General features: G+C 45.5%; 5 protein-coding genes across 5 annotated transcripts; 3 read left to right on the top strand and 2 right to left on the bottom strand.

Moving 5' to 3' along the window:
* Positions 1-556: 556 nt before the first annotated feature.
* On the bottom strand, positions 557-2,060 carry HO133_001691 (uncharacterized protein; the record flags this gene model as incomplete). Its single annotated transcript, XM_037292619.1, has 4 exons — positions 557-854; positions 1,034-1,699; positions 1,752-1,987; positions 2,037-2,060. 4 exons carry the CDS (start codon positions 2,058-2,060, stop codon positions 557-559), a joined length of 1,224 nt encoding a protein of 407 aa, XP_037151158.1.
* Positions 2,061-2,742: 682 nt separating this feature from the next.
* Positions 2,743-6,608, top strand: HO133_001690 (uncharacterized protein; the record flags this gene model as incomplete). Its single annotated transcript, XM_037292618.1, has 5 exons — positions 2,743-2,751; positions 2,804-3,239; positions 3,289-6,161; positions 6,219-6,505; positions 6,563-6,608. The coding sequence occupies 5 exons, from the start codon at positions 2,743-2,745 to the stop codon at positions 6,606-6,608; spliced, it is 3,651 nt and encodes a 1,216-aa protein (XP_037151157.1).
* Positions 6,609-11,002: 4,394 nt separating this feature from the next.
* HO133_001689 (uncharacterized protein) lies at positions 11,003-13,398 on the top strand (the record flags this gene model as incomplete). The annotated part of the gene is made up of 7 exons (XM_037292617.1): positions 11,003-11,051; positions 11,127-11,140; positions 11,290-11,315; positions 11,388-11,407; positions 11,459-11,562; positions 11,636-12,196; positions 12,223-13,398. The coding sequence occupies 7 exons, from the start codon at positions 11,003-11,005 to the stop codon at positions 13,396-13,398; spliced, it is 1,950 nt and encodes a 649-aa protein (XP_037151156.1).
* A 348-nt stretch (positions 13,399-13,746) lies between these two features.
* On the bottom strand, positions 13,747-14,973 carry HO133_001688 (uncharacterized protein; the record flags this gene model as incomplete). Its single annotated transcript, XM_037292616.1, has 2 exons — positions 13,747-14,681; positions 14,739-14,973. The coding sequence occupies 2 exons, from the start codon at positions 14,971-14,973 to the stop codon at positions 13,747-13,749; spliced, it is 1,170 nt and encodes a 389-aa protein (XP_037151155.1).
* A 530-nt stretch (positions 14,974-15,503) lies between these two features.
* Positions 15,504-19,165, top strand: HO133_001687 (uncharacterized protein; the record flags this gene model as incomplete). The annotated part of the gene is made up of 4 exons (XM_037292615.1): positions 15,504-15,705; positions 15,752-17,640; positions 17,692-18,681; positions 18,740-19,165. 4 exons carry the CDS (start codon positions 15,504-15,506, stop codon positions 19,163-19,165), a joined length of 3,507 nt encoding a protein of 1,168 aa, XP_037151154.1.
* Between the last annotated feature and the right edge of the window lie 205 nt (positions 19,166-19,370).

Below are 19,370 nucleotides of genomic sequence, written 5' to 3'. Positions count from 1 at the left end.
ATAGGTGTGCCATCGCATTGGAACCCACTCAAGGGGCTTGTGGCTCGAGGAGTCGAACTCCTGTTCCACGGCATACATCCACAAAATCAACCACCATCAATTTACGTAGCATCAGTAATTGATCTCAAAAGGCGGTTTGGCCGCATTAAGCCACAAACGTAAGCAGGCGCCCGAGAATCCAAGATAGCCAGACCTTAAAGCTGGAGTATCATTGTATCACTACGGCCTGTCCCCTGGTACGCTAAGCCTCAAGGGATGTGTGTTCCGAAGTACTGATGTTTCCGCTGCAAACAGTTCCCTGGTTGCTTGAGACTCGGAGTTATACCGGCAGCGGTGGCAGCGGTACGTAATTTCGAGACTAATATTCATCTGGGCAAGCTAAGTCTTTTTGCATCTCTTCCAAATACCTTGTGCCTGATCGACGTCGTCTTCTATCCGTTACCTTTCAGGGTGATCCTATAAAAGCGATCTCAATCTCTAGGCCCTCGCTCACGCGTTGACAGTGCCCAAGCAGCAAGTCGTCTCCTAAGGAATGTACATTTAGGTAATGAGCACTCTAGCTGGCCTTCGTCCCACTTGCTTTGGATCGAGTCGACCGACGTCTTGGGTTCTCCGGCTCTGCGATATTGTCCCTTTTTTGCTGAAAGTATTGCATTGACTCCGAGCTTTCAGGCGAATACTGCGTAACATCGCTTTCAGAACCATTATCTTGAGTAGCGGGAGCGTCTTTATGCTTCACACCGTGATATCTTATTCCCGAGTTGGCTTCTTCTTCTTCCTCAGAATGCCTCGCTTCGGCAGACGCCTGCTTTTCGATGCTTGCAACAATCTTCTTCGTCTCACTCTCCTCCCCGCTAAACGGGGTTTGGGAGTCAGCATCTCCTTTTTCTAAGCAAAACTCGAAGGGAACGCCATAAGACGATCGGAAGAACTCAGACAGATAAGGTATCTCATTTATCCCAACATATGGCTTGTAGCCCAAATACTGCCGGATTGATTTAGGGAAATATCTTTCAAAATGAAACATACATACTTCGTAGCACCGCAGCCTCCACATCGCCATTTGCCAACATCTTCTAACCGCTTCACTCCTGGAGGTGCTTGGCCGTTTACGAGCCTACAGTTGCTGCAGATCAAAGCCAAACGAGCTCGCGGCAACGTTTCGTCTTCTCCCAGCAGCACATCCATGATTCGATCATACCATCGTGATCCCTCATCAGCTTGAGAGTATTGTGGCGCGGCTGAGAAAGCGTTGGGCGCAAATTCCGCGGAAACATCTTGGGAAGACACGGGCCCCTGGGTAGGCGATGTTGCTCCCAACGCCGCGTAAGAAGCATCTTGGCTTAAAGGGCTTCTGATTTGAGGTATTGTGCGCTGAGGCATGTTCGTGAGTGTTACAGGTCCATTACGGCCTGGAATATTCGCCGTTGGAGGCGGCACAACTGTTTTTCTCCCATCTTTCGGCGCGTTGCCCTGCTTTGGAGTCGTCTTACGCTCAGAGGGCCCTGCAGGCTTTGTCTTTGGAGTTGGTGTTCCGCCGTATTTCTTGAGCAAATCTTGCGTGTCATTATACTTGGTGGCTGCCTTGAGCTTCTCGATGGTAGAATCTCTCTGCTTTTGCAGTTCGTCTAGATGGCTCTGTATGCTCGAGGTTCGATACTCATAATAAGTCGCTAAGCCGAGCCTGACTAGGTATACACTCCATAGAATGTTAGGCACATCTCTTCAAGAGCAAGTCGCAGGTACTATACATGAAGGGGCCGCCGGCGACTGCTGTATATTCTGTTGGACCCCACTTCCTCCAGCCCACGACGAGTATAAGGATGATAGTGCATAGTAGGTATGCAAAACCGGCATACAGAGTCCAGAGAACCTTCAAACGCCTTGAACGTTGTCGAAGGCCATCGAGTCTGCTGCTCGTTTTGGATATCTTGGTGGAAAGATTTGACAGGATCTTCTCAAACGAGGCCGGTGAGTTGTCGTCGCCCTTGGAGCAGTCAGTCAAAGGATCCCCGTTGTGATTATGGGCAACATGCCTTCCATGGCCAGAAGGAGACCATGGTTTGACTCTACATGAAAATATAGTAAGGTCACCGCCCGGAGTTCACTCACGAGAATGCGTGGTTTAAAGTGCCGGGTACCTTTAGGTAAAGGTAGGCTCGTAAGGTACGTACCTTAGGTTGAAGCAATTTAGCGTATTCAAAAGTCTACGGATTTCTTGGCATTGTGTTCAAGCATAATTCCAAGTTATTGACTTCTCAATTACAAACCACATTGTAAAGATTTCTATGAATGAATTATACCACTTATCGCTGCGATTTCAACGCTGCTAAGATGTTAGAAATCTATGAGAAAACGACTACATTAAAGAGTTACATATATCTTAAGATCTTGAGCGAAGCGGGGTCATTCCGCCTGAGGGCACCTCCAAAACCAGTAATTCAAATCTATATCTTTCATATGCAATATTACGACTAGACATCTTGTGACTCGAAAGCCGTTGAGATTCGTACAGTCTGACTCATAGGGGGAGAAAGGTTAATCTGGATCGATGCGTTGCGTGACAGGACACAATGCCAAGAAATCCAAAGACTTTTGAGTATGCTAATTGCCGAGGTAGAGCCAATTGTTTTGCTTGCAGGATGACAGCGAGGAGAGCGATTTTGGCCATCGTTCAGTTCGACTATGATCTATCTCATAACTAGATCTCACTACTCGAGACAATGCTGATATCCTGGCAATATGTTCCAGGTCAGCGAAGGCTTGATCTCACTGGCTACACCATTCACTAACAGTTACCCAGCGCATAAGAGGAGCAATCGACTCCACGATTGCCCAGGAACAAGCTCGCCAGCGTCAAGCCCAAGCCTCTCCTTCAAGATCAAATTCAAATCCCAGGAGAGCTGATTCGCGGGCTATCTCTCCAGCCAAAAGGGTTTCCCGTCAAGGAACGAGAGGCCGGCAGGATGGAGATCCTCCAGCAAAGGCGCCCGACCCTGCAGATTTCGAGTCTGAATTTACAATCGAGGACGAAGATCTGGGGAGGTCTGGAACTCTGAAGCCTCAATCAAATCAGAATGGTAGCATCAAGAACATGCAGGAAATTGCTCCCCAACAAAGTAGCCAAGAAACATATGAAACGTCTACATCAGCCGGAGAATCTAGTGCTTCGTCAGATCTACCTACAGATATACGCGATAAGCTCCGGAAGCTTGAAAAATACGAGTCAAGATATCATGGTGTGTTCAGGATTGCCAACTGTCCGAGACCGTTGCTAACAGCTCCAAGAGCTGCTTAGGTCCTATCGCGTTGCTCATGCGAGAGTCCTCACCATCGAGCCCTTTGAAACATCTCTTCGAGAAAATACGCCTTTAACATCAATTAGCGACCCAAATGCATTCGTGGAGTATTTGAATCAAGTCAATCTGAAAGGGGACATGGTATTGGATGAACTTAAAAGAGTCTCAAGCGAAAGGGACACATTCAAACAAAGACTGAGCGAGGCAGAAAGAAGCACCAACGAAGCTTGGGATGAGGTGGCCAACCTTAAGTCTTTGGCAAGCACCAAGGCCGATCCCAAAGGAAGCGAAAGGTTAGCGAACGGTTCGCAGTCTGATGATGAAGCCTCAATGCAAGAGATCACCAATAGAGACCCTCTAGGCGTAACAACTAAGTCCTCACCAGCTTCAATCAACTCACCCACAGTCTCGGCACCTGGCATGACTCCTTTTTCCCCAAAGCAAAAAGCAGCGGACTCTCCCAAAGCTCGCCAAGGGTCGGAAGAATTTTTTTCCTATGACGGCGAGGTTCCTAGATTGGGAACCGAGCTTCAAGACCGCCAGGAGAAGATCAATGCTCTTGAAAACGAGGTAACGACCTTGAAAGGGGATCTTGCCGTTACTAGAGAGTCAACGCAAAGCATGGTCCAAACACTGGAGGAAGCGACACGGGAACTCAATGGTCTTCGAGACAGCAAAGACCGCTCAGAATCGGACATGAAAGAGCAGAGAGTAATAACAGAGAAGCTGTCCGAGCGATTACGCGCCGACTTGCAAGAAGCTCGGACAAGACTACAAGATCTGCAAGCTGAGCATGGCTCTGAATGCTCTGACCGCATCACCGAACTTGATTCGCAATTGCAAAATTCAAGGCAGGAATTGGATAGGGCGCAGTTAGCAGCCAGCCAGAACACGAACGACAAAGGGCGGGTCGAAGAGCTTCAATCCGACGTTAGCAAATTGGAAACAAAACTATCTGAGCTACGATCAAACGCCACGGAGAGCGATAAGAAGATACATACACTGAACGACCTTGTGATTAGCCTGCGCTCTCAGCTCTCCGATTTTGAGGGGAAGAACCAGGATCTTAGCGCCGTGATTGAAAAGAAGTCGAGGGCCATCGAAATTCTGCAGAAGAAGGCCGAGAAGCTCGAAACATTGCCCAAGCCAGATAGCCCAGGACCGACTGGTCAAGCAGATGGTAACAGTGAGGTGCCTTTGATTCAAGGATCTGAGAGCGTTAGTAACGATCAAGGCTCCATACAAAATGTATCCAATTCGAGTAAGAAGAAAAGTAAGAAGAAGAAGAAAGGCGGCAAGTCTTCTGTTGAACAGGACACGGCACCGCAAACAGACCTGAAGAAGGAGCCAATCACAGATATTAAGGAATCGAAAGAAAGTCTGAAGACAGATATCGTGTCCAAGCTTCAAGAGGAGCTCCACCAACTGCGCATCTTGATAGAGGAAAAAGATGCAGCTATTGAGAGAATCCACGGCAAGCTGATAGATCAGGATGGATTACGAGAAGAGATCGACACACTACGGGACGATCTCGTGAACGTTGGACAGGAGCATGTCGAGTCCAAAGACCAAGTCAAAGAGTTGATGGCAGAGAAGACTGCCATGGCGTTTACTGTCACGAACCTTGAGAAAGAGATCGCTGAACTCAGGGGTGTCCATGCGACCAGCGCGGCCGGATCAGAGCAGAAGCACAAAGATCTAGCAGCTCAATTTGAGGACTTAAAAGCTAAGGCGAATACGCTGCAAACAGATCTTTTTGCTGCACAGCAACTCGCATCATCTAGATTCAAGGACCTGAACGACCTGAGGAATGTTTTGCAGAAGGCACAACCAGAGATCAACGCACTAAGGATCGAAGCCGCAGAAGTGAGATCCGTCAAAGAAGCACTTAGCAAGAAAGACGCGGCATTCGTAAATTTGGATTCTAGGTACGAAGAGTTGCGCTCCGAGGTCACAAAACTGAAGCAGACTATATCGGATCGAGAGACGGAGATCAAGACTTTGAACCAGAAGATAAATCAGGAAAGCAATAACAGGTCCAAGGCAGAAGATGCAAGTTCAAAGGCAGCACAGGAAGTCCAGCGGCTGGATACAGAGAGACGCCAGGCAACGGAATCCCTCGACCGTCTATCAAGAGAGCTTGGGAAGGCACGAGAGGAATTGAACGCCAGTAAGACAAAATTAAGAGAGCTCGAGCAGCAATTCTCCAAGATTATAAGCGAAAGCGTGGGTCTGAAGGAGGAGCTTGATCTCAAGACCGCACAGTATGCTAGCGCACAGAGCTTGATGGCTAGTATGCGAGACCAGACTGCAGAGATGGCTATGCAAATGAAAGAAGCCCGAGAGCGTTGCGAAAGCCTGGACGAGGAGGTTGCAGATGCTCATCGCCTTTTGATTGAGCGAAGTCGTGAGGGTGAGACGATGAGAAAGCTTCTGGCTGATGTTGAGGGAAGAGCTGATGCACGAACCCGGGAGATGAAAGAGCGTATGGACACAGCAATTGAGGAGCGTGATCGTGCAGAGGATGAAGCTAGCACCGCTGGTAGGCGAAGAGCAAGGGAGTTGGAAGATCTGCGAAACAAATTCAGAGATAATGAGAGGAATCTGAAAAGAGCAGAGGAGGATAAGGAAGAGCTGGAGGTGGCCCAAAAGGATTGGAAACGACGGCGGGAAGAGCTAGAGCACCGTGCAGGGCAGTCCACTAGAGAGGTCGACGACGTACGAAAGGCGATGGCAGAACTCCGAGATGCTTTAGATGAGAGCGAAAAGCAGGCGAGGGATCTGGAGAAGCAAAAGGCTGAGCTGCGGAGGTCGGTAGAAGATATACAGCATCGTCTTGAAAAGATGCAAAAGTCTAATAAGGTATGTTCCTCTATGCCACCAAATTTCCATGTTGTTCAATACACTGACCATATGCAGTCGATGGCGGATGAGATGGGTAAGATTCAAACAGCCAGGACCAAAGCCATGGACTCGGAAGCACACTCTTCTCGCTCATCGTTCGACTCGGCAGCACACCTAGGCTCACCAGCAGCGAAAAGCAGGACACCCTCTGCCGCGTTGGTAGATGCGCCCAATGGCCCTCCGCCAGGCACCATGGACTATGTCTATCTCAAGAACGTACTGTTGCAGTTCCTCGAGCAGAAGGATAAGAAGCACCAGGTGCAGCTTATCCCGGTTCTTGGGATGCTCTTGCACTTCGATCGGTACATGCTCTCCTCACTTTCCGGACGATTAGGACGGTGACACTGACTGTAATACAGAAAGGACGAACAACGGTGGATTTCTGCCATATCTACAAAAGGGTGAGTAGCTAGGGGAACAGAAAGATGCCGGATGCACGCGGACTGCCCAAGCAAACATGGGTAAGAGCAGGGAGAAGTATAACGGCTGCATGAGTTACTGTCAAGCCTTCTAATGAAGCGGTGAGCGGTGAGCGGTGGTCAGGTGGCTTGCAACTAGGGCAAGTAAGATGATGACCTTGGTCACCACTGTTGTGGCGAAGAGATTTAAAGTGTCTGATCACAATGAATATCACGTCTAAGAATAATACTGTCGGTCGCGAACCTCCGTCCTCTTGCCCCAATACTCGTACATTACTCCTGGTCCCTGGACAGACTTTGAGCGCCAAGGCCTCGGGTAATGCCCCGCCCGAGAGAGATTAGATTTAGGGCCCCTTCTGCAACCACATATTTTGGAAATAATCCCTACTTATTTCCACTAAATAACGCCACCACTTGGCTAATGAAAATAAGGCTTGAAAATACGCTATAGATATTTCTAAAACAAGTAGAATATATATACGATTCCGTTCTATAACTCTATTTCTAAAGCTAAATTAGAATCGTCGCAAAAATTATCTTCTCTATAAAAAACTATTAAATTTCTATTATTTTATATTATTATAGTTGAGATATCTACTACTACTATTATATAGACTTTAATTATTATTAATACTCTTATTACTTTTATTATTATCTTAAATAAGTCTACTTTTATAATATCTATTAATATTAATATCTTATTATTAATAATTTAAAGCTAGACTATAAAGGTAATATTATATCTCGAAATAATATAATAGTATTATCTTAATAAGAGAGTAGATATCGACTTTAAATTTAAAGTATAAATAATAATTCTAATTACTATTTAAGCTATAACTTTAATAGAGTATTATATAAATAAGTTTTAATATTAGAGAAAGATAATTAATTATAAAGCTAAATAGACTTTATAAAGAGTATTTCGCTATAAGCTAAATAGCTAAGAGTGGAATAATAATATATAAATATTATTAATAGACGATAATTAATAGCGAATATAAATAAGTATATATAATGATATAGAAATAATATATAGTTAAATAACACTTTCTAGAAGAATAGACTTATAAGCGGACTTCGAATTAAGTCTCTTTAATATATTATTAAATTTGATAAGTTATTTCTAGGTAGAATAGCTATTAAAAATTACGTTTAGTTTATATATTCTCTAAGCGCAATTTTAATAGATCTTAGTCTTTTCGAAATCCTGTTCTTCTTCTCTCTTCTATTCCCGAGTACTCTATAAAGTAATATTAAATATTTAAAGTAGTTAAATAATAATATATCTTAGATCGTAGTTAAAAAGAGATATATTAGCTTTATAATTAAGATATCGATTTTTATTAAGAGATAGAAGAAGATTAGAGAATAATATATAAGTATAACTATTAATAAAATTAATAAATAAATAAATAGAGTTATTATATAAAGAGAGAAGGAGTTTATATAGCGTATAATTAAAGAAAAATAATATATAAAAGAGATATCGTAGATAGTAATTAAGGAGGCTTTGGCTTTATTATAGATTATAATAAATATAAAGAATTCTAGCTTTATTATATAGACCGTAAACGTGTTTTTAGATAAAATAAAAGTATATATATATATCGCTTTTTCTAAGAATATAAGAAATAATTAATTATAAGAGAAAGTTAATAAATTAGAAAGAAAAAAAATATAACTCGAAAGTATATAGGAGAAAGTATTTAAAATAGCGAAGTGGCTTTATACGCTATAGATAAAAAATATAGCTATTTAATAAAGTATCTTAGTTATTAAATAAGATATATTTAATAATTTCTTTATATATTTTCCGCGAGTTAGTTTTTTAAAGTATTTATTCTCGTATTAATTTTAAAGCTAATCTTTAAAGACTTAGAATCGTCGATATAATTACTATCTAATATCTTAGTAATATATATATTCTTATTATTTATAAGATAATATAGAGTAATAAAGTTATATAGAACTATAAGATCGAATTATATCTATATCTAAATTGAAATATTAAATTCTATTAGAAAGTTTATAAATAAAAAGCGTCTTTTAAGTATATCGAAGATTCTTTCTATAATATTTCGTAGCTGAGAGTATTATAGATTGAAGAGTTTCTTTATATTCTTAAACTTCTTCTTAATCTCTTTTTATTCTTTTAAATAATATTATATCTCTATATATAATATTATTAAAAAGTTATAATTAGAATATTTAATATCGACGAGATAGTATTTATTCTTCGAAATCGTGAATTCTTAATTAAAGATAGTATTTTATAGAATCTTAATATTATAGATAAATTCTTTCTATTCTAGAAGTATATAGTGAAATAATATATTAAAATTATATATAGCTAGAATATTCTAACTAAGTTCTCTCTTTTTATTTCGCTATAGTATATACTCTTCTACTAATATATATATATTAATATATATCTTATTAAGTACTCTTAGATAATCGTCGAAATAGAATATAAATTTAGAATTTAAGAGGATTTTAGAAGAGGTTAGATAAGGCGCTTTAGATAATTATATTATATATCTATAAATAATAATAAAGACGTTAAATATCTTATAAAAATATTAAGATATAATATTAATAGAGTATTAAAATTAATTATTAATCCTATTATTATTAAGATTATAGTCTATAAAATATATAAATATAGCGAGTTTCTTCGTTATATTAATAGCTTTAAATAAAGCTAGCTAAGTATAATTAAATAATTAGCTCTTTAACTAATTTAGAGTATATAATAATATACGAAAAACGCTTTATATTATAGTAGAATAATTAATAAAAAGCTCTTTTATATAGATATAATTAGAAAAAATAAACGCTCTTCGTTTTTATTTATTAAAATAAGAAGAATAATACTAAGAGATAGTAAAAATAACTTTTAAAATTACTTCTTTATAGTCTAAGTTATCTATACTTAATATTCTTAAAAAAAAGAGAATAATATATATATATCGATTATAGATATCTACTATTCTTAGCGTTCTTAGCCTTATTTTAATTAAAAATAATTCTCGAGAGTTATTTTTAGATATTTCTAAGTCTGTTTTCGCTTAATAAGCGAAAATATATAGAAATATAATTACAGAATGATACCCTATATATATTTGACGCTAAGCTGAAAATTAGTGGAAATAAGTAGGGGTTATTTCCAAAATATGTGGTTGCAGAAGGGGCCCTTACCTGGACTATTTGTATTTTCGGAAGACGCACGGAATTGCGTATAGAGGTCTGCACCGAAAGTCCTGTACCCGCACTAGTGCAGCCCTAACCCTACTTTCGGAAAGCGGCCCTATAGAGGGGAAGCCTAAAAATATCTTCTTATAGCGCATGATGGGACTTAAGGTATTTCTTTTAGTCTTGATAGGGGTAGTAAGCCTCGAAACCTGGCTAGGGCTAGGTGCGATTCCGAAGAACTTTAGACGTATTGTTTAGGTAACCCTTTAGGTGGGGCGTTATCCGAAGTCTGAGCGCAAGAGTCTTGGCGGGTGTAGGACTTTCGGTGCAGACCTCTGTAGAGTAAAGTAAATTTCGGGCTCGAATGCCGCTAGGAACCGCTACAGAGATCCCGGGGGTGAATCATTGTCCCCGGGTCCACAATTACAGAGGCACTTGGAAGCTTTGGCGTTCAGAAGCAACCGCTACCTTGGACATGTTTTATTCTTACCAGTACCTATGTATTTGTAGAGCTCTTGATTTTCTCCATCTGTGCCCCCCCCTCATCTCTCATCAAAAGCGCTGTTGAACACAGTGAGAAGAATACCTGACGGAGTCAAGATATGCATCCCTTGCCGATTCACAAGCTCAGGTGTTGACTTTCACACTCAGCATAAACGGCCTATGTGTTGGCCAATTAGCCCTGTACACTCTCTGTACTCTCTCTATCGCGAGTGGGCGAACAATCCCTCGGTCACTGAGTAGGGGTAGGTAGTGGGTGATGCCAATCAATTTTTAGTAGGGCAGGTAAGCCGAGCCCCACCACTATCGATTCCATTTCGTGGGGGGAAGTTGGGGACCGCTGAAGACGGAAAGGATAAGTAGGTGGTAGGTTATTACCTTACTTTAGGTACAGTAGAGTACCTACTCCCATAACTTTGGCACCAATGGTTGATCGTCCAGCCTCCGTCACCACCGTCATCAAAACACCCCAACGGCCTGTAGAACGAAACCATACCCGAGCTTTTTCTTCTTCCTTTCCTTTCGTCAAAGCTAAGCTGTTCCTGACTAAAGACTTGTCTATTGCCCACGTCCACCATCTCTAGCATTGCAGAAACCTCAATTCTCCTTCTCCCTCTCTTCTATTTCCACGCACAACCAATTGATCGCTTGCACCGCTCTTACCACCGCAACCCCAGACTCACCATGGCTTCCCTTCCTTTCAGACAGCCGTACAGGCAGCAGTCTAGACAGAGTAAGCCAGATCATGCACTCGCTTTCACGTCTCAATTGCTGTCGTAATGACCAAAATGCTGATCTGGAGAACTAGTGTCGACCGATCCTGTACGTACACTCCCTCCCACTCCCTCGAGCGATTGTGAAATACCTTGAGCCTCGAGACTTCTTCCGAAGCAAAGGCTCTTCTTAAGACTTGAACTCGTCTTTGGCTCCCAGTTCGTGAAGCTGTGATGCTGACTAGGAATCGCTTGTAGCACAACGAACTCAATCCCCATATGGAGTAAGCCACTTTTCCAGATCTTCACAACCTCATCCTCCATGTGAAGGACATGCTGACCCATGAAACCATAAGCCATTACGTTGGGATCGATGGTATTTCTTCTTTCAATTCAACGGAGAGATGCTGACTCTGAAATCTTGAAGTCGGTACTGGATCTGCTCGAGCTTGCGTGATTGATGGCAAAGGAGATATAGTTGGCTTAGCCTCAGAGAACATTGGCTTGTGGCAGCCCGAGCAAGGCTACTACGTACGACCTCTGACTTTTCAGCCCTTCCAGCCCACAGCTAAATCTACCAGGAAAAAACTGACGTGCGATACAGGAGCAATCCACAAATGATATCTGGCGATGCATCTGTTCTTCTGTTCAGCGTATACTGAATCAACACAGCATCAATCCCAGCACTATCCGCGGTATGGCCTTTGACGCTACCTGCTCTCTAGCCGTCTTCTCTCACGACACGGACGAGCCCGTCTCAGTGACCGGACCTAATTTCGACAACGATCGCAATGTCGTTCTCTGGCTCGACCATCGACCGGTCGAAGAGACTGCCAAAATCAATGCCACTGGGCACAATCTACTGCGTTACGTCGGAGGCACCATGTCAATTGAGATGGAGATACCCAAGGTGCTTTGGTTGAAGAACAACATGCCCAAAGAGCTTTTCGACCGTTGCAAGTTCTACGATCTCGCAGACGCTCTGACGCACATGGCTACAGGCAACGAGAACCGCAGCTACTGTAGCACTGTATGCAAGCAGGGTTACGTTCCTGTGGGCGTTGACGGCAGTGTCAAAGGATGGCAAGGAGACTTTTTAGAAGAGATTGGCTTGGGCGATCTGGTGAAAGATGATTTCAAGCGCTTGGGTGGAGTCAATGGCGAAGTAAGTACTCGAGATGCTTCATCAAGTGTAGGCTGCTGACGGACAAGAATGGTATATACAGAAGTGCTGGTGAAAAGTGCGGCACACTCAGCGAGAAAGCAGCCTACGAGCTTGGATTACCTGCCGGTATCGCGGTGGGCAGCGGCGTCATTGATGCCTACGCTGGCTGGGTTGGTACTGTTGGTGCCAAAGTCAAGCTCGATGGCACAGCACTTAGCTCCGAATACGCTAGCAACGACCGTCACCAAGCCTTCACCCGTCTTGCGGCTGTGGCCGGCACTTCCACCTGCCATATCGCCATGTCCCCAAAGCCTGTGTTCGTCAAAGGAGTGTGGGGACCTTACCGAGACGTTCTCATTCCCGACTATTGGATGGCCGAAGGTGGACAGTCTGCTACGGGAGAGCTCCTCAAGCATGTGCTGGAGACGCATCCGGCATTCCAGCAGGTACTCAGTATAGCAGAGAGCTACAACATGAACATCTACGACTACCTGAATGAGCATCTCAAAGAGATGAAGACAAAGCAAAATGCACCAACTATATCTTATCTAGGCCGCCACTTTTTCTTCTATGGCGATTTATTCGGTAATCGCTCACCAGTCGCCGACCCTCGCATGACCGGCTCAGTCATTGGTCTCAGCAGTGATAAGTCCCAGGACGGATTGGCTTTGTACTACTACGCCACGATGGAGTTCATTGCCCTGCAGACGCACCAGATTATTGAGACGATGAATAAATCCGGCCATCAAATCAAGTCAATCTTCATGTCTGGTAGTCAGTGCCAGAACGCCATTCTAATGAGTTTGATGGCATCAGCCTGCGATATGCCCGTTCTCATCCCACAGTACGTGCATGCGGCTGTGGTACACGGTGCCGCTATGCTGGGTGCGAAGGCTGCATCTGCAGATAAGGACGGCAAGACAGAGCCGTTGTGGGATATCATGGATCGCATGTCCAAACCGGGCAGAGCCATTCCACCAACGAATGATCCGCATGAGAAGGAACTGCTGGCTGTGAAGTACAAAGTCTTTCTTGAGCAGTGCGAGAGCCAGCAAGGGTACAGGAAAGATGTCGATCATGTGGTTGGGAAGTGGGGAAAGGCAAGTGGGGATGCAGAGGGCACTTTGAAGCCAAAGGCGGAACAGGGCGAGAAAGGGAAAGCGGGTGGAGGGATAAATACGATGCTTCCAGGGAGCGTGTAAAGTTGATGTTTTGTTGAGCTGCAATGAGGGACGGTATTCAACGGCTTATGAATGCTTCGAAGAAAGGAATCATGACCAAGAACGAAAAGAAGATAGACTCATGATTTCACGCTAAAGGGACAGAGCTTCTACCACTTACAAAGGAAAATGCCCGTAAGCTCGCCCCAGTTTGAAGAATCGATGGATGACTAGATACTTCTTGATTGACAAACCTGCCGGTAGCTCTGTAGATAAGGCCACAAAGTGACCTTCATCGCGTTGCCTTCTAAATACTCTATGCCAGTGTGGGCGTCGTATATACACATCCTCCTCGAGACGCCACGAATGTCATAATCCTCTATGCCAACACTACTTCCACAGCTTCCCAAGACTGACTTCCTTGTCGTCGTGCTTGTTCAGCACCTTCGCCGTCGCCAGGTCGAAGTCCTCTTGCGTCACATGCACTCTCCGCTCCCTCAAAGCATACATCCCTGCCTCTGTGCACACGCCCTTGAGTTCAGCACCACTGCATCCGTTCATCTTTTCCGCAATCTTGGTCAGGTTGATGCCCCTGGTCAGGTTCATGGAGCGTGAGTGGATCCGTAGAATATCTGCTCTTGCTTCAACGGTTGGTGGCGGGAATTCAATCTTTCTGTCGATCCGGCCTGGACGTAATAGGGCCGGATCCAGAATATCCAGACGATTCGTTGCCATAATGACCTTGATGTTTTTGGTTGGCTCGAAGCCGTCCAGTTGATTCAGAAGCTCGAGCATGGTACGCTGCACTTCGCTGTCACCACCACTGCTGCCCTCTACGCGGGAGGAACCGATACTGTCGATTTCGTCCATAAAAATGATACTGGGTGCGTGTTCTCTGGCCATTACGAACAATTCACGCACCATGCGGCTTCCTTCACCGATATATTTTTGCACTAGCTCTGAGCCTGATACACGGATGAACTTGCAGTCCGTATGGTGCGCCACAGCTCTTGCAAGCAGCGTCTTTCCGGTACCCGGGGGTCCGTAAAGCAGCACGCCCTTTGGCTGGGCAATGCCGAGAGATTCGAAGAGTTCCGGGTGCTTCAGGCCTAACTCGATGACTTCTTTGATCTCTTTGATCTGTTGAGATAGACCACCAATCATGTCGTATGTGCTATCTGGGACTTTCTCGACCAGCATGAGGGAGACTAATGGATCAACGGAAGAAGGGAGGGGTTTCTCGAGTTTGTATGAATCGGAGAGAAGGGTAACTCGTTTACCAACGGTAAGTTTGGAGATGTCGACACTGTCGGAAACGTCGACGACTGTAATGAGGTTCTGTCAGCATGGTGTAGCACGCATGAGGGAGCAGTCGAGCTTACCATATTTGCCTTCTGGATGTACTTTGACCAGGACTTTCTTCGTGCCCATCACCTTAACGACTTCTCCAACATACGAGCCTGGCTGTTGTAGCAGTCCCAGCTCTTCTCTTAGTAACCTCACTCTTGAGTTGTAGTCATTTCGTTGTGCCTCTAATCGCCGTAGTACGGCTTGTCCTGCGACTATCTCGAGTTTGGCGTCTTCAATCTTGTTTTGAAAGAAGTTGTCGAGAGCCATGCTGTCGGTGTAGTAGGTCGGGAACGAAAGGTTGTCGTGTAAGATCCAAGGTGGAAAGAGTTTTCCCTTGTCAATGGACTACTAGTCTGTCAAGGGGGACGTAGACCAGGGCGAGTAATCAATGTGGTCGTTCTAAGCATGGGACATGAAGTGATGATTGTTGACAGATTCGAGTGTTGACAGGTTTTGGAGAGGAAACTAGCTGGGAGGATGAAAGTGACGCTCAAAGCACCGTTAGCGTAGAGTAATTTTAGCGCCAATTGTAAACATTTACGTCTTAGCCGTGAGAGTTGACATGTAACTTAATCATCTAATCGTTCCTCCTCTGCTATCCAATCCTTTTACTCTGTCACGTCGACTCTACTGAGCTTCTCTGCACTCTTCCCTTGCTGATCATGACCTTCTACACACTAAAGCTCAGCGCCACAGCAGGCGGTTTCCCCAGGTTTCTCAGCTGATAGAGGACTCGTCCTCTAGCTGCTCATGCTTCGTAATTACCAGTACACTCTGGAGCCATAGGAGACTTTAGTATGTCAGACGATAACAATTCGCCCGACCCTGGGGCGCACAATTACTCTACGGGCGGCACTTCTCCCAAAGACAAACCACGACGATTTGAGCCCATCACTCACGATCAAGACCGTGACGATGAAGATCTAAATACGAGAACGACGGGGACAATACGTCGAAATCGGCCTCCGGCCATTTTGACCAGCAGCGGTGATAATCATGGCATGTTCTCTTCCACAGCAGAGGAATGCTGCTAATTGCGTCAAAGGCTCCCTGGATTCCTACAATACTGCGGAAGAACCCCATACCGAAAGTCAACGAACACCTACACAGGATGAGGGCCGTCAAGGTCTACAAAGCTCCGCATCGTCGGATCGCCAGCAAGTGCTGTCTCCCGAACCATTACCATCAATGAGCAAGCCGAAAATGGCGCGACGAGCATCTTCTAAATACCACCCTCCTCATAAAGGTCAAGGTTTCTCAGTAGATGATGATCCGGATGAATATGAGTCGGACTTCGCACAACGGCAATCGTCGATTGCGAAGTCAGCGTCGGGCTCAGGACATGGTAATGGTCTGCGGAGACAGCCATCGACTTTGCGCAGAAGACCCACTGCACAACCAACATCTTTACCGCGAGTCGATTCACGCGGCGAAGATGAGGAAGAAGCTGAGCAACCTAAAAACTCTACCGTCCCTCGCGAGGAAGCTGCTGGGGACGGTCATGATTCATCCGCAGAGGAAGGAAATAGTCCCGCAGACGCCGAAGATGGTGATGAGGACGATGATGATGAATTGAGCGACGCCGAAAGTTTTACCCTGAAAGACCGTCAGAATGCTATCAACGAGACACACCCTTTTGGTATCCGTATCTGGAAACCTGCGCTCTATCAGAAGAACAGATCCATAGAGAAAACAGCAGAAGGTGACATACACTCGTCCCCAGGAGGCAGAGTAAGTAGTTGGTTATGGATGTTCAACATCCTCTGGACTATCCTCTTCGGCTGGTGGCTTGCCACAGCCGCGGCCCTAGGAGCTCTCACTTGTTTTCTATTTGGTTTTGCACCTGCCGCCGCAGATTATGGAAGAGTTTTCTGGGGCCTGTCTCTATATCTCTTCTACCCTTTTGGCCAATTCGTCAAGCTGGAGCAAGATGAAGCTTATGCGGAAGAGGACGAAGGAGAAGGCCGCAGCATCACAGAATACGAACAATGGCAGAACGGAGACCTCGAAGACGGGCGCCTTTTCTTCGGACCCCTAACTTCACGATCATTGATTGGTCGGCGAAGAAGCATGGATTCGGCAGATGAGAATGATAGCCTTCTGGGACGCACAAGGAGAGCGGATGATCCCAAGACAGGGCCGAAGAATCGAAGGGCTAGGCTTTTTGGTCGAGGACAATGGACCATCGGGCGTGTTATATTCTTCGTCTTCTTCTATTTCCTGCTCGCACCACTCTTACTGCTTGCATCTGGAATCTGTTGGTTCCTGGTCTTCTGGATTCCCATGGGCAAGGCCACTTTACTTCTTTTCTACCACCTGCGTCGACACCCTCTCGCCCTGTCGTTCAACGCGGACACCACTTACTCACGGGACGGTTCGTCACATTCGTCTTCCATACTACTCTGCACTTACCGAGCTGTGGGCTTGAAGTACTGGAAGTATACCGTTGATGGAACTAACATTTTTCTGATCAACTTGATTGGTGTAGTGCTGTTTGCGATATTTGATTACTGGGTGCTCTATGTCGCTATTGGCCTCGACAGCTGGATAGTTGCTCCTGGGCTTGTCTTCGCGCTGGCGCTCTTCTCCATAATCCCCCTGGCATATTTCATCGGACAGGCTGTAGCTTCAATATCAGCGCAGTCGTCAATGGGCGTGGGAGCGGCCATCAATGCGTTTTTTTCGACCGTCGTCGAGGTTTTTCTCTACTGCGTAGCATTGAACCAAGGCAAAGGTCAGTTGGTCGAGGGCAGCATCATCGGGAGTATCTTTGCTGGTATTTTATTCCTACCAGGTTTATCCATGTGCTTTGGAGCGATCAAACGAAAGACTCAGAGATTCAATGTCAAGTCTGCGGGCGTCACATCGACTATGCTTTTATTTGCGGTGATCGCTGCTTTTGGGCCTACCCTGTTCTATCAAATCTATGGGAGTGTAAGCAGAACGCCTTCCGAAGTACCTGATCATTGCTGACGCTTCTTGCAGCATGAGCTTAATTGCCATTCCTGCATCGTGGTGGGACCTGGCCATCCCGATGGACCTGATGAAGACTGCCGACGGTGTTACTATTCCCAAGTACCTGCCATCAACGACGAGTTCTTTCTCAAAGCAGTGAGGCCGTACTGTTGGTTCGCGGCTGTTCTCCTGTTCCTCTCGTACATAATTGGATTATGGTTTACATTACGGACCCATGCAGCCACAATCTGGAACATAGAAATAGAGGAGAAAAAGGCTCAGGTACATCCTGGACCAAACGGCAGCATATCACACCAACCACTCCATGGTTCCGGACTTAAGCCGCAGACGAGCAGTAGCAGCAAGGACTCTCCGGGCGGCCGGAACGTGAGCACTGCGATACGTGACACTCAACTCTATAAGCGCATTCTGAGTCAGTCTCTCAAGCACGAAGGGCTGAGTCTACGCAGTCCAGAAGATTCTCGGCAGCCATCTGGATCTAGTAACAATCTCCATGGTCAGCCACCGCATGTCGTGCCACCAAAAAGTTGCGAGGGCGAAAATAATGTTTTGGAGGACAATCCGAGCCTGAGAAGTATCAAGGTGGCCGGTCTTTCCGAGGAGGAGCACAATAATCTTGTCCGCCATGTTGCGGAGATGGCAGCTACTGCGGCTGCGGTCGCGGCTCGAGATGCTGTTAAGGCTCCGCGCAAAATGTCAACATCAACGCGTACTGTTGCCCAACGCACACCCAAAGCCTCTGTTCCAGCTACAGGTGCATTCCAGGATGACCACGAAGCAGCCGCAAACGCAGAAGGTCCTGCTGATGGTGGGCATGACGCTCCCAACTGGGGGAGGGTGAAGAGCGCCGTCATTCTTCTAGGTGCTACGGTCCTCTACGCGATCATTGCAGAAATTTTGGTCAACACTGTGGATGTAGTACTAGAAAGTGTAGACATTGATGAGAAGTTCTTGGGCATCACTCTGTTCGCGCTCGTGCCCAATACGACAGAATTCTTGGTATACTCTTCTGACGCCCGATATGAAGCAAATGTTGTAGCTAACAATTTGTGCACAGAATGCCATCTCTTTCGCCATGAATGGCAATATCGCACTTTCAATGGAGATCGGTTCCGCTTACGCTCTCCAAGTGTGCCTCCTCCAGATTCCCGCCCTTGTCCTTTTCAGCGCTGTCCACGGCCGCTACATCGATCCTGAAAAGCTTCTGGATCACACATTCAACCTGATCTTCCCGCAATGGGACATGGTCACCGTTATCCTCTGCGTTTTCCTGCTCAGCTATGTGTACGGCGAGGGCAAGAGCAACTACTTCAAAGGAAGCATTCTGGTGCTGGCCTATCTAGTGATTGTGGTCGGTTTCTATCTAGCAGGATATTCGGGTGACATCGAGATGATGGGCATTGACCGCTTCGATACACTTGCTTTGGGACACCAGAGCAGCTTCAAGACAGTGGGCAGGAGAAGTAGCGGAAGGGCTTGGTAAGCCGGATTCGCTGTGGAGACTGAACCAAGTTGAGAGACGCCGGAATCTAAAGTTGTGGCCGCTGTCGTTGCAAATCATTCGTTTTGAGCTGAGCGAGGCGCTGGGAAGGTGGTCAATCGGCGCATTGCACTATCTATCTACGACAGTTTTTGTGGCGGGGGATGGCGCACCGTGTATAGGTTTGAAAGACCTTTCACGATGGGTC

This window comes from Letharia lupina (genome assembly GCF_014066315.1).
Source record: "Letharia lupina isolate WasteWater1 chromosome Unknown contig_13, whole genome shotgun sequence".
Lineage (NCBI taxonomy): Eukaryota > Fungi > Ascomycota > Lecanoromycetes > Lecanorales > Parmeliaceae > Letharia > Letharia lupina.
The sequence above is the reverse complement of the archived record's forward strand: the minus strand, read 5'-3'. Positions and strand labels throughout refer to the sequence as shown.